General features: G+C 41.5%; 1 protein-coding gene across 7 annotated transcripts in view; it reads right to left on the reverse strand.

Moving 5' to 3' along the window:
• Positions 1 to 13,484, reverse strand: part of PLEKHA7 (pleckstrin homology domain containing A7) — a 988,577-nt gene that overhangs the window by 292,870 nt on the left and 682,223 nt on the right. For all 7 annotated transcript variants that reach the window (XM_078681034.1, XM_078681032.1, XM_078681039.1 and 4 more), the window contains 2 exons: positions 8,720 to 8,898; positions 6,432 to 6,923 (listed from right to left, as the gene is read on the reverse strand). In XM_078681034.1, coding sequence (XP_078537160.1) covers positions 6,432 to 6,923; positions 8,720 to 8,898 — 671 coding nt within the window. The remainder of the gene's footprint in view (positions 1 to 6,431; positions 6,924 to 8,719; positions 8,899 to 13,484) is intronic.

Raw genomic sequence — 13,484 nt, forward strand, 5'->3', positions numbered from 1 at the left:
TAAAGTGCTATCCTCTTTCCTTAAAAAAAGTATAGAATTGGCTTCCACACAAGTGATATATTTAAGTTACATGTGAGTCCCTGGTGAAAGGGCACTGCCTGTGCCCAGGGCCTGTAAATTAAATGCTACTGCTACTAGTGGGCACTTTAAATCTGTCTCAAGCTTGCCATTGCAGTCTGCGTGTGCGCATTTTTAAACTGATGTTTCGACCTAGCAACATAAACCTTTTACCAGGTCCAAATCTTCCTTTTTAATACATATAAGTAACCCCTACGTAAGACCCTGGACAACCCACAGAGCAAGAAGCAATGTATTGAAAAGCAGGAAATGCACTGACATGTATGTCCTAAAAATACACAGGATCTGCACGTTTGTTGGACAACATAAACTGAGGGATTGGTGTCTAGACTGATTCCAGACACAGGATATGTCAGCCTATAGACCAGCTAGCTCACAGTGCTACCATAAGCCCCCTAATCTTAACAAGGAGTGAATAGTTTCTGGCAACCATGGAACATGACACCAATTGACCCTTTAGGGATCGTGAAAACAGTACAGTACTTTTTGCTGAGTCAATTGTGCTCACTTAATCTCAGAGAGATACACAGAATAAATGTTAGGGACGTTTTCAATAAGCATTTATTGAACCATTGTCATTATAGTATAAAACATGTTTGGTGCGACAATCATTAGACAGAAGCAAATGTAAAAGATTACAAGCACGAACAGAGTAAATAGAAAGTAGAATTCTACCAAGGTGCTAAAACAGTGAATATATGCAGGCATATAAACATGACAGTAATCAAGCATACTCCTACGATCCGGACCCTACCTAAGTGTACCGAGCATGTATGTGGGTGTAAATCCAAGATTCCCCTAGTAAAGAGCCAAACCCATTACCTGATCAGAGAGAATGATGGACCTTGTCTTGGTCACGAATTGGACACCCAGGAAGGGATGTCGGAGCGCTGCGTGTTGAAGCTTCAGAGTGCAGGGACCTCAGTGTCTTGTGTCAGTGTGGAAGCGTCTGGAAGTGATGGTGTGGTTCTATTATACTGTATCTGTAAAGGAGCCTAAATCAATCGTTGTGATTATGCAAAGTATCTCTGTCACCCTAGTATGAAGATAGCGGTGATTTTTGTACAGACTATGTTAACCCTGTTATGTACGTCATGTGCAAGAGATTTTCCTAAGAATCCTCATGCATAATAAATGAGGCTAGTTTCAAGGAAGCCAATCGACATTTATTCAGCACATAATTGGGTAAAAGGTCAGTGCTAGATCTGTTATGCAGAGCAAGCTAGAACAAATGTAGGTGAAATGTCGCTTTGCTACTTAGGTCTAGGTTGGACAACATAACAGCACCTTTAAGTTTTTAATGTTCGGTAGTGAAAAACTGTTAAATTCATTTTTCACAACTGCATGCCTACCTCTCCTATAGGATAGCATTGGAAATACCTTATTACCTAAATTAAGCTGTAATTTCTGAATGGAAGCAGGGAACCAGTTCATGAATGGTGTCTTTGTAATTGAAATGGAACATTCTAACTTAGGATGAAGTCAGATTTTAAATTTACAATTTGAAAATGCCACTTTTAGAAAGTTATTTAAAAAAACAAGAGCAGCCCAACTCAACAAGTACCAGGCTGTAAATGATACAGTGAAAACAATGGTTCTCATTACAGATATATTACAGTAACAAATAAAACAAAGCACAGAGGAGACTATTAAGGTGTCCCCTCATTCTATTGGTCCTGATGGGGTAGAGCTTGGGGGCCAGCAGCATAGGATGGTGTGGTGTTATTGAAAAATGTTGTGTTGTTGCAGCACCGTAATTATCACTGCAAAGTAAGTGACTTTTGACTGAGGATTCAGGGCAGCTTTCACTAGCAATCTCTGTCACTGGTAAGGTGTGGCACTGATTCAATGCTGTGTCTGAGCATAAGTTGGACCTGCAAACCAGTGTATTAAGTGTCATTCCAAAGCAGGCATTTTGAAGATCTTTTGGTTTCGGCCCAACATGCACAAGAAAATTCATGCAACGCATGTTTGGTGGCCATTTTGAGAGATTTGGAAGGGAACCTCAGCAGAATAGAGACGCTTGAATAGGTGTCGTTGGCAGGGAGAGACCACTGATGAATGAGTGACTACAAGGCTCCCCTCTTCCCAGTCCTCCATGAAGTTTATCTGCCCCAAAATTAGGAACCCTATTATAGACCTTGACCAGCCATTAGGAACTGGTATAGTATTTTTTTGTGTGCACTGAATGGGTGTTGGCACTTGTGAATGGGAATTATACAGGGACATACAGGATCCTAGTCCTCAAGAAAGCCCTGCACCCATCTGCGGGCCCTTGTTGGGCTGAAACATGCTGATCTAGATAGGACACAAGTTGAATAATTGCGTCTCAAGTGTCCAATACTTATTTTTGATAAGCCCTACACACCCATTAATAAGTGACCATGGTAGGTGCATGAGGTTTTTATTTATTAAGATACCCTACTCCTCATGAGCATCCCATAACAGTAGCTCTATATACAACGAGCGTCGCCCTCCACTACAGCATTCTCTGGTGAGCGCTGGATGACCATTGATGAACATGTCACCCAGGGGGTGTATAAGGACATCCCATTCATTTTTGGAAATCACCCCCACGGGTCCTCACTCCAGTCATTGGGACAAGAATCATCCTGAAGTGAGTAAAAAGGCGCATTCATGGGATGTCTGGTTCCCATATTTGAGAGGCTTACTAGGTTACGTTTGCTTTATTGTGGTTATAAGGTTGGGAAGGTTCTCATTTACAAACATTAATGATGTGGTCCAGTTTCGAGGGTAACTGCTGTGTCTTCTTGAGATAACTGCTGGGGTGAGGTGCTTGTTTCACATTACAGTGACAGGCACACCTGAAGCTGTTTATTGAACTTTGCCTGTTTTTCAATATGCAATGCTTGTGTTGGCATTATGGTGAGAGGCACACCTGAAGCTGGGTATTAAAAATTTGCCAGTCTGCTGAACTTCACCTAGATATGGTGACAGAATTACCAGGATTTCAGTGACATGCATACTATCATCAAGTATTTACAAGAATAAATTGTGGGAAAATATTAAGTAAACACAACATGTGACAATACGGTGCGTTGATTTGCGGCGATGCGCACACCTGTTCTTTAGGTCGTTGTCATCTTGCCGGGGTCATCCTTATTTTTGTGTGTACGGTTCTAAGAAGTGGGTCAGCCCAAATGCATTTTTGTTTAAGAATTTTCGCTACGATGAAAGGGTTAATGGCACTATCGTCATTTCCTAACATACCAGGAGAACTGAATGTCATTTGGGATGCTTGGAAGTAAGGTTTTCAAGCATATGTGGAAGCAGTGGGTGGTGAGGACTTTACAGCAACACGAAAATTGGTCATGCTCAAACATTCTTTGTGGCCGAAAGGAAGAAGCATTTTAAAACCTTTGCCTTTATTACTTGATCGAGGTGATAAAGATTCAGAAGGAGATAATTATCAGGTGGCAATGCTAAAATTTGATCTAAATTATGGGAAGTAAAAAAATTAGGTGGTGAAGTGGTCTAATTATTTTTGTTAAACTCAGTTGCCCGGACAGTCAGTAGACAGATTTGTTGCGGCGCTTCTAACGTTGGCTTCAACCTGAAACTACAAGGGGTATCTGGATGAAGCATTGAGAGACAAGTTAGTGCAAATGTTGAGAGACAAGATGGTACAAGAAAGGTTGTTGAACACGGAGGGTTTAACTTTACAGAAAGCTATTGAAATAGCAAAAAAAACAAAAGCATGGAAGAAGGGATGAATGAAATGCTGACTGGTGATGTGAAAAAAATGGATGGATTTGAAACCGTGGTGTATAAAACACTCACAGAGTAGAAGAAAGCGACGGATTGCCCAAGGAAAAATACTTGGGGGTGGAAACGATTTGCTACATAAAAGGATGGAAGGGGGCATGTAGCAGCTGATCATACTTACCCAGCTGTTTGTCAAGTATGTAGGAAGTGTAAAATGAAGGAACATTTTGCAAGAGTTTGTAAATGAAAGGGGGTGTCTAAGGCCAAGGTATCTGCAGTCAAGAAAAGTATTAATGTATTGCATGATGGAAGTGAAGTGCAGGATTTGCAGGAAGAATGTCTGCTGGAAGTGAGTGAAGTGAGAAATTCTGGAGTGAGAGATCAACCTTTTTGTGGTATCACCATTGACAGAGCAGAAGTGCACATTATGGCTGATTAAAGGGCGTGCTCCACTTTAGTTGGAGAAAAATTGGGAGAAAAAGTTCCTGGAAAAGAGTTAAATGCTCCAGACATCAAGATAGTGGCATTCCGGAACAAGCTCATTGATTTGGTGGGTTATTGGATGGGTACACCCGAGTTTAAAGGTGAAAAAACATGGTCCAAAGTGTATTTGGTCAATTACAGATCAAGTTTGTTGGGCTGGCCACAGCAGAGAGAACTTAAATCAGATTGGACCCTAATCATCCTGACCAAGTGTTGGGGCATTAACCAATGTGAATGTGGTTGGGGAGACTAAGTGGGAGAATGAACTTCATGGGGTCTTTCAGGAGAAAGAAGCTTGTTGATGGGGTTCGTACACAAAATGATCTTGAAGGAGGGTGCATGCACTTAAGCCTCGGGGAGAACCATTAGTGATCAGAGAATGTTTGCAGAAGGAATTGAAGAGGTTATGCCAAGAGGATATAATTGACGGAAATACAAGCCTTGGACTAGTTGCACCAGTATTTTTACCAAAGAAAAGTAAAGCACACTTGCGGATGTGTGTGGATCTGAGCGATTTACACAAATCTATTTGGATAAATCGGCATCCTCTTCCCATCACTGGTGATATGTTGATGACAGTCAAAGGTGCTAGGTTTTTCTCTGCACTAGATCTGTCATCAGCATATCATCAGATTGCACTGCATCCAGTCAAGGTCACTCACTTCTTTTTTCACTACTTAAAAGGTGCGCTGGGCACAAACAATGAAAATGGGTAATATAGCCCCAGATCTTCAGTCTATTATCCACATAGCAATGGGCTTGTGCTTTGGTGGAATAGAACTTTAAAGGAGGGTTAACAACTGGTGTTGAGTCAAGGTTACCAATGGAAGACGGCAGTGGAAAAATTGGTGTGGGTTTATCACACTACGCCCAACAGAGTTACTGGAAAAGTGCAGGTATGCGAGGAAGAAAAGTGACAGGGGAGAAGTCCAAATGAGTGGAAAGAAGGAAATGGGCATGGAAGAATGAAGTACTAGGGTGCGGTTTCAAAATTGGAGAATGAGTGTGTGTAAGGAAAGGACATAAAGAGACAAAGGGTAGGCTACAGGTTCTGATCCTTTACAGGTTTAGAAGGTGTATCCGTACGCCATATTGTTGAGTGATGGCAATATGTGGAATTGTAAAAAAGTGTTTTAGTTTGCAGACTGTTTATTGAAAGGCAAAATGGAAGATGGTATGCATGACGATGAAAAATATTGTGTGCAGGATGAGGAAAGGCCAACAGGACAAAGGGATGAATCATACAGAGTGACTGATCTTACTCATATGTGTAGAGAAAGGGGTGTTAGCTCTAAAAGGGTCAGACAGAAGACAGCTTGGCATGGAGATTATGTTGTGTGGTGAGGCAACGCATGTTGTTATAAAGTTTATGGGCATGTTGATATGTTCTAGTTCCATTTGAATGTATAGTTCTATTTGAGAAAGATACTTATGTTTTATCATTTTGTTGTTTTCTTATTTTGTTGTTATGTTGTTATTTTTTAGCCTTAGTAAAATGTGTTGATTGATATGAGGAGGGAGATGTGTTGTATTTAGTCTCTTAAGAGTATACCTCACAAGACACACAGTCGAAAGCAATGCTACGCACTGCATGTGTTTTGAAGATTCTAAAGTAAATGGGAGATGTTCAACCATTGAGGAGCTGGCTGTCAGCTCCCTCCTGATGTTCCAGATACTTAATAAAATAACGTACTTGATCATTGATGATCAGCCCATCTTTTCAGTTGCTAGAATGAGATGTGGGCTATTATGAACTGTACATTTGTGGTCTGGAGAAGTATTGGCTTCAAAAGATCTTGGCTCACTAACAAGAAGGATCAATTAGATAAGACACAGCCTCATAGTGGATTCAGGGCAGAGTGGCAATTGTGGCTTGGCATTACACAAATGCCAAGCCATTTGAGGGATACCAGGCAAGACTGCCTTGCAGGAAATATATGGTCATGTGGAAAAAAAGTAATACAGAGCAGCTGTAGGTTGTTGTGCTTGCACGCACGCTCTTGCTGATTCATAAACCTATTAAAATGATAATATATTTTAGAACTCAACAGTGTATGATTCTTATATAGAAAGGAAAACAAAAAGCACTGTTGTCTTCAGGAACAAACCCATCAGAGAATCATACTAAACAATTTTTCACTAACCTTTTGGCATCTCCTTTCTGCACCTTCACCCAGTGCTCAACTTGGACTAAGTTGTTTTTCCTTTGTGCTTGTTTTTCGGGATGTGTCCTTGAAACAAACCCTCTTGTATAGAAACCAGTACCATTCACTTCTGCTGGCTCAACACTCATGCTCTTTGAGCTTGGAAGAGTTCCATTTCTTTCAACTGACTTAGGTTGAGACGTGTGAGACCGAGGTAAACTTGCAAATTCTGTGAACCCTTTCTGAACACTTGTTGCTGTTAGTGGATATGTTGATTTTCCTTGATTTGCTTCTGATGTGTCTCTTTTGAAAGTATAACGATCTTCACCTTCGCTCCCCTTCTTTGTACCCTCACGTTTGTCCTTGACAAAGATTTCTTCTGTTCTTTGGAAATCTTCTTGTGTTTGCACCATCTCTGATTTTCCACAATTTTTGCAGGAATCTATGTGGTTGGTTTCAGGTACCGACTGCCAATCCATTTTTTCTAGTTCCCTATTTGGACAAAAAAAATTCATTAAAAGACATGGCCAACTTGAAGATCAGAATGTATGTATAGTTAAGCATATATTACATTATTTCTAGCATTTTTTTTATTTATAATGTACTGCAATCAGATTAAAACTGAGACAAGTGTTTGTACATGGACCAACAGATTCTCCAAAATGGTGCTTACCAGTATCATTGATGCATAAGCCACAGATACAGTCAATTGCTTTGAACACCCAGTGTTATGGAGAGAATACTAGGAATACTTTGTTTTGACACTCTTTTCATTCTGTGTCACCTGTAATACTAGATTTGAATCAAGCCCCTAGAGTCTCTTAAACCCACCCATCAGATTTCTTTGTTAAGATTCAGAGTAAACCCTATTGAAGATACCCAAATGGCAGACCAAGTGTTACACATTTTCATCCATAAGATGTGCTCCTCAATAAAATAGTTTGCTTTGAACAGGTTTGTCAGTAGTATCCAACACAGGCAGATAAGAAGCAATGGAAGTAGGTAATCTTGAGTGACTTTGGGGACAGTCGACAGTCATCAGTGCTAAAATTCAAGACAAAACAATAATGTTTGCAGACGTTCCATAGCACTTTATTGAAAAACTACCTTTTCATATATTGGAAAGTTGGGTGTGTCCAAGAGAAGGGGTGCGGGAACATCATTCTTTAAGGTTCAGTTTAAGAACTAGTTTTCTAAGTATCAACAGATTGCATCTTAGAATGTAATACTTTGAATTTCATGGCTGAACCAAACAACATCAAAAGCATCTGTACCCACTGGACATCCTCAATTCCGTCAAAGTCATATCAGCAGTTCGATCGGAACCACTGGCATGCACAAATCAGTGTCATTAACTGGAACAGAAAGAACGGAGAATAGAGTAACTTCCTGGGTAAAAGAAATCTGATGATACTAACATGTGCTTCAGTACTATGACAAATAGTTATCTGGGCATCCAAAAACAGGGGAGAGTCATTATAGGTCATATAAGAATTACTGGGCAAGCCCTTTGGCAGTGAGATCTCTTCGTGGAGGAGAAAATAGAAATGATGCTCAATGGCACTAAAAAATCAGCCATTTGCAACACTTAGGCTGTCAGAGAAACCATCATTTATAAACAGGATGGCCAATGAACCCTGGTTAATGCCTTTAAAGAAAATATTTATAATCTCTTAATTTAGCGATTCCATTGCTAATAGTAGGTGTGGCCACCATCAACATTCTACCTAATCATTTCCCATGTATACCTGGTGCGTACTCATCATAGCCCAGCGGCAAAAAGATAAATATTTAGTGGTACCAAAAGATAACATAGAATTCACATGCTTTGTTATATCGGGGTTGTTCTCAAAGCACAGTGTATCTAACAGTATGATAAAGATACCATCTCTCAGCCTTCATTGCAGGGCCTGGCAGAGCTATTGTCCCTTGAACATGCACTGTGACTGCCACAGATTGCAGATTAGGTCTACAGCTTGGCATGAAGTACATTGGTCAGACCATACATGCATACCTACTCCTCGGTAGCTGTTACTAAGGCAAGGTATAGGATCCATGTTCGGCAGGAAACTATAATAATATATATGACATGGATGTCGGTCTCACATACATGCTGCATATGATGGAGACCGGATGGAAGAGTTACTTACACCAAATGGGATCACCACACAACTATTATCAACACGACTATTACTACGTGCCTCAAATATTAAATTTAGCTCGCTAACATGGCACCTCATAAAGATGTACAGCCCACAATGGTCAGACAAGTAGCATGCATAACTTGCCTCTTGGATGATGAACATGTTTGCATAAGAGCGGACTGATTCATTGCTCTGGTCCAGCCATTCATATCCTCTTGGGTGTCTGCACTGAAGAAGTAGGTCCTCACCCCCGAATGCTCCCCTTGAGATCCGATGATAGAACTTTTATCATGAATGTATGCGCGCATTCCGGTATGAACAGCCTGCAAAATACAAAATAAAAGAAACTACTCTTATTATCTACCTCCAGCCATCCAAAACCTTCATTAGAAATGTGTTTAATAGCCAGAGTAATTTACCTAGACTCTAGACAATAAAGCCAGGCTGCATATTTCCTTTTTCATACCATTACCCCTTGCTAAAAGGCACACTGAGATTGTAAAATCATTTACTTTAATTAAAAAAGTTTCATGCATGCACACCCAAGCACGGACAATAACGATAAGCAATAGAAACTGTATTCCCAAGGCACACAATCGAAAGTTATGTTCATTCACATCTTAAATAGAAAAATTGAGAAAGAATAAAGTTGTGCTGAAACATTCACAACAAGGTATTGAAAACATTGAAGTGGAAATTAAAGCAATGCTCTTTATTCTTGGAATCAGTTGTGCTTTTTAAAATATATTTATCATAGGTTTTTACATAAAGAAATGGCTTTTATATTATTCTAGATATTCACAATCACATTCACAAGATAACAAAAGATATTGCTATCAGCAGTCATCTGCAAACGTTGATTGGTCGCCTAGACATTGTCAGCACTTTCTATTCAACATTTTAAGAATATAAGGAAGGCCCTTCCCAATTTCTCCTGGTCATGCCTGCGCCTGACAACCTCAATGCTGCATAAACATTTCTACAAAGCCGCGTGCGCACTCAAGATTCGGGGGGCCTCGTGTCGTTCCTGAGTCCCAGATTTAATAGGAATTTGTAACATTCCGTTATTCGGACAGGCACCCACCTTTGTCCAGGAGCACTAGACATTGCCTCCCTCTCAGCGCCCCCTCTCTCCTACCCCTCTCCCCGCCGCCCCCAATCTATTGAACTGCCTAAGCCAATGGGTGACCTGTGGAGCATTTTCATGCCTATATGCCTGTTCGTCAGTAGCAAAGTCAGGTCTGCAAATGCGTGTGTCATTTTATTTTGCTGCGATCTCTTCAACAATCCTGATATGCATTATGTCCTGCGATTCTGGTGTATCGTGATGCCCGCAGTCGAGTTGAGTGGCATACCACAGATTTCCAATATGCATGTATGCTGTAGTACAAGGAAAATATGCCAAGCAGCTGGGGCACACTTCCGGGGCTGCAGGCTGTGCAAGCGATGCAGTGTCAGAGAGGTGCGATGGAGTATGTTATGCGGAATCAATTCAAATAGAACGCTCCTGGAAACCAGCTTTGGATGTTCCAAACCCCAACGCCAGTTTCCATCCTTATGTCTTCCCACGTCCACCACCCATCATGTTCTCAATGACGTCAGTCCTATCTTGGTCATGCCCAGGAGTGCGGTAAGCACTAGAATCGGGGCTTTCCTGTCATTAGCCAACATCCACATCAGTGACAGCACTGCATATTATATTACTATTATTGCATATTATATTATTATTACTGCATATTGCTCAGCTAAACCCAGCAGGGTGTCCCACATCTGTTCGAAACTGTTTCTCTACGCTTGAATGTAAGGCGCTGCCTGCGGTGGATGTCATGTACCTGTCTACGACTCTGAAAGGGGTGCAGCACATTTACATGAACCAGATCCCACACCTTCCCCCAGGTCTGCACATTAGTCCGTCTAGCCAATTTCCCAAAAGAGGGCAGCGCCCACATTGGTAAGTACACCACCCCCACACAAGTGCGTCAGAGACATCTATCTACAATCCTGCCACTTCCATCAGCGAGAGGAGAGGGTCATGACAGCTCTGTACGGCAGTCTCCGGGGGTCACATCACTCATGTATCTAATCTCGTGACTACCCTGTGTCCCTCACACACTGAAACCGGGCAGTGAGATAACACTGCTCCATTTCCAGACCACCTTCAGAAATAGGGAACTGTAAGAGGTCCTTGGTCTGCTCCCTCCACAGATGAAGTCAAATATCAAACTGTTTATTTTGATGTAGATGTTACCAGGCAAGCACAAAAGGTGTACTGAAAAGGAGTAAAGCAAGTAAGGCTATTCTGCCTATTGCCAAAACGGGTAGATGCTTTCAAAACTTTGACAATTCACTGATATTTACTATTGAGTTTGTTAAATTGCCTGCCATTAGCTCTGCCTCGGGGTGGCAAATTTGAACAAATAGCAAAATGTGTCCAGGGAGAGAGGTAGTTCACTCAAATCTTTTACCATCCATCTAGTCGCAGCTGTCCCTGGTACTCACAAGATTTTGTCCTATTGATCTTCAAGCTTAAAATTGGTCGAAACCCATACAATCGCCTCTGTGGGTGTTGTACGAAGCCTACATGTTGTTGTGAAACACATGACTCATTTGTATACCTTAAATGGGGCCCACTACATCAAACTGTCCCCAGTCGAACCAGCATTAACCTAAAAATATTCTCTTAAGTGCCCTAGATTGTGTCATCAGAGGGTACGCATGTCAACAAAGCAGCCTTCAGCTGGGTATGTGAGTGACCAGTGCCCACCATTGTAAGTGCGGAAGTACGGGCAGTCATTGGACAATGTCCAAGCTAGATGGACTATTCTTCCATGTAAGGGTTCAGATAGTAGCTCCAATTCTAGCCTGGAAAGTTGATTGTGTACACCATATGAATACAAACATTCCACCGAATTGGAGTGTAACAAGTGTCATGCATAAGTCAACTATTGCAAACAGTGCTCACGTCTTGACAGCATCAGTGTTGGACAATTGAGGGAATCATCTATCTACATGTAAGTCTCCCAGATCATTGAAATTCAGTTTCAATACCATAGGATATTGTATGTGAGATGTTGAATGTGTCTGCAGTGCAGCAAGAAAGTCTGCCTTCGATGAGGTGGTTAATATATATACAAAATGCTATCAACCCGGCTGCCGTCTACCAACCGTTTCACTATAACATACTTCCCTTTCTTGATATCTTTTAACAAACTTATCAATAAAGTGTATTCCCACACAGACACACATAAGCATCCCTCTACCATATGAGGAGTACAAAGTGCAAAACAACTACTGTTCCCTCCATTTTTTATGGAGTCTAGAGCAATTTGACAGAAGCAAGTGTGTCTCCTACAAACATGCAATGTCTACACCTCATCTTTTCAAATAAGCATGTATCTTATATAACTTTACCCATTACCTTCACGTTCCAAGTCACAAATGTATATGCCCGAATACTAAGCATAAGAATGCAACTCTCTCACTACCGACGACAAATAACTGCCACACTAAACCATGAGACACAGCCTCTACCTTCTTTGGACAAAAAATCTGATCAACAAAAGAACCAACACTACAACAACCAATAAACTCCCCCCATAGCCCGATTAAACAAGGAACCAGATATCACACAGCAAGCATTATCAAACTGCTTTTGGGCCTTTGAGCGCATGGGGGATGTCTAGTGTGTGGTGCATGTGCCCATTCCCCCTATTTGTTCAAGAGTTACTTATCAAATGCATGACTTCCACGGCCATGTTCGAGTCCCATTACTGACTTATCATTTACCTCCATGCCATTGATTCACGTGCTGATGCTGTAAGTAAACTCACGCCTTCAAATTCTCCTAAACTGAAAGACACTAAGCAAACGACTTAGATGCTCAATCTAATGCTATTCCAACGGGGTACTGAAGGATACTTTGCAGTATGTCTCAGCTAACTTTGTCTTATGCCATGGGAATTACTGTTGGTAAAGGCATGATGTCCGAGTTTTCATTTTCTCAGTCAATGACAGAACCTGCCATGGTGTTTCTGGCATTTGATGAGCGATCCAGCTTTTCAAATTCAGTCTTTCACCATTTAACCATGTCTTCCACATTTTTCTATTGATCTCATCTGTACTGTTCCTCAACTTCCTTCTTTTGTTACATTTCCCTCTCCACAAGATCAGCCTGGTGAGTCCTTAAAAGCCACCGGTTGATCCACTGACCATCTTCCATCGAACTTCTCACTGCTGTCAGAAGGTTATTCATTGCAATTGAAGATCTTCAGCTTTGCTGGGAAGAGGAGAATTTCTTTCACTCCACACTCCCTTAGGTTGCATTCTCCTCTTCCCAGCAAATCTGAAGATCATGAATTGCAAATAATAACATTCTGACAACAGTGAGAAGTTCGATGGAAGATGGGCTTCATTATATCCTATGTATTTATTTATTTATTTTTGGCATTTATACAGCGCTCTGTTACCCGTGGGTGTCCTGGCGCTAAGTGTTACTCCTGAGATAGAGGCAGGTTAGGGAATCAGATGTTAAACAACCTCTTTATTTCTCTTCACTAGTCACTTCCAGTAATAGTTTCAGAGATAAAATGAAGGGGGACAGGGAGGCGCAGCGCCTTCACTGTCCCTTGTGGTAAGTCTATGGCTTTACTTCTGATCTCCAGGGGGCTGGCTGCCACTCTGTTTTGAGGACCAGGCGCCATGCAGCATTCCCAAAGGACCCTGATCAGATGGACATGTGGATGCACACAACAGTTCACATGCAATGACCTAATGGAAGCCCACAAGCCAGATTGGTGATTCAGGGTAGCATCTCCACTTGCAGACTGCCAAGTAGCCCAGGCCTCCGACTGGCCACTGTGCACTGTTATTAATAATGTGTCCCTGGAGCCCTTTGCCTTGCCTGTGGTAC

The sequence above is a fragment of the Lissotriton helveticus genome, chromosome 3_1 (genome assembly GCF_964261635.1).
Source record: "Lissotriton helveticus chromosome 3_1, aLisHel1.1, whole genome shotgun sequence".
Lineage (NCBI taxonomy): Eukaryota > Metazoa > Chordata > Amphibia > Caudata > Salamandridae > Lissotriton > Lissotriton helveticus.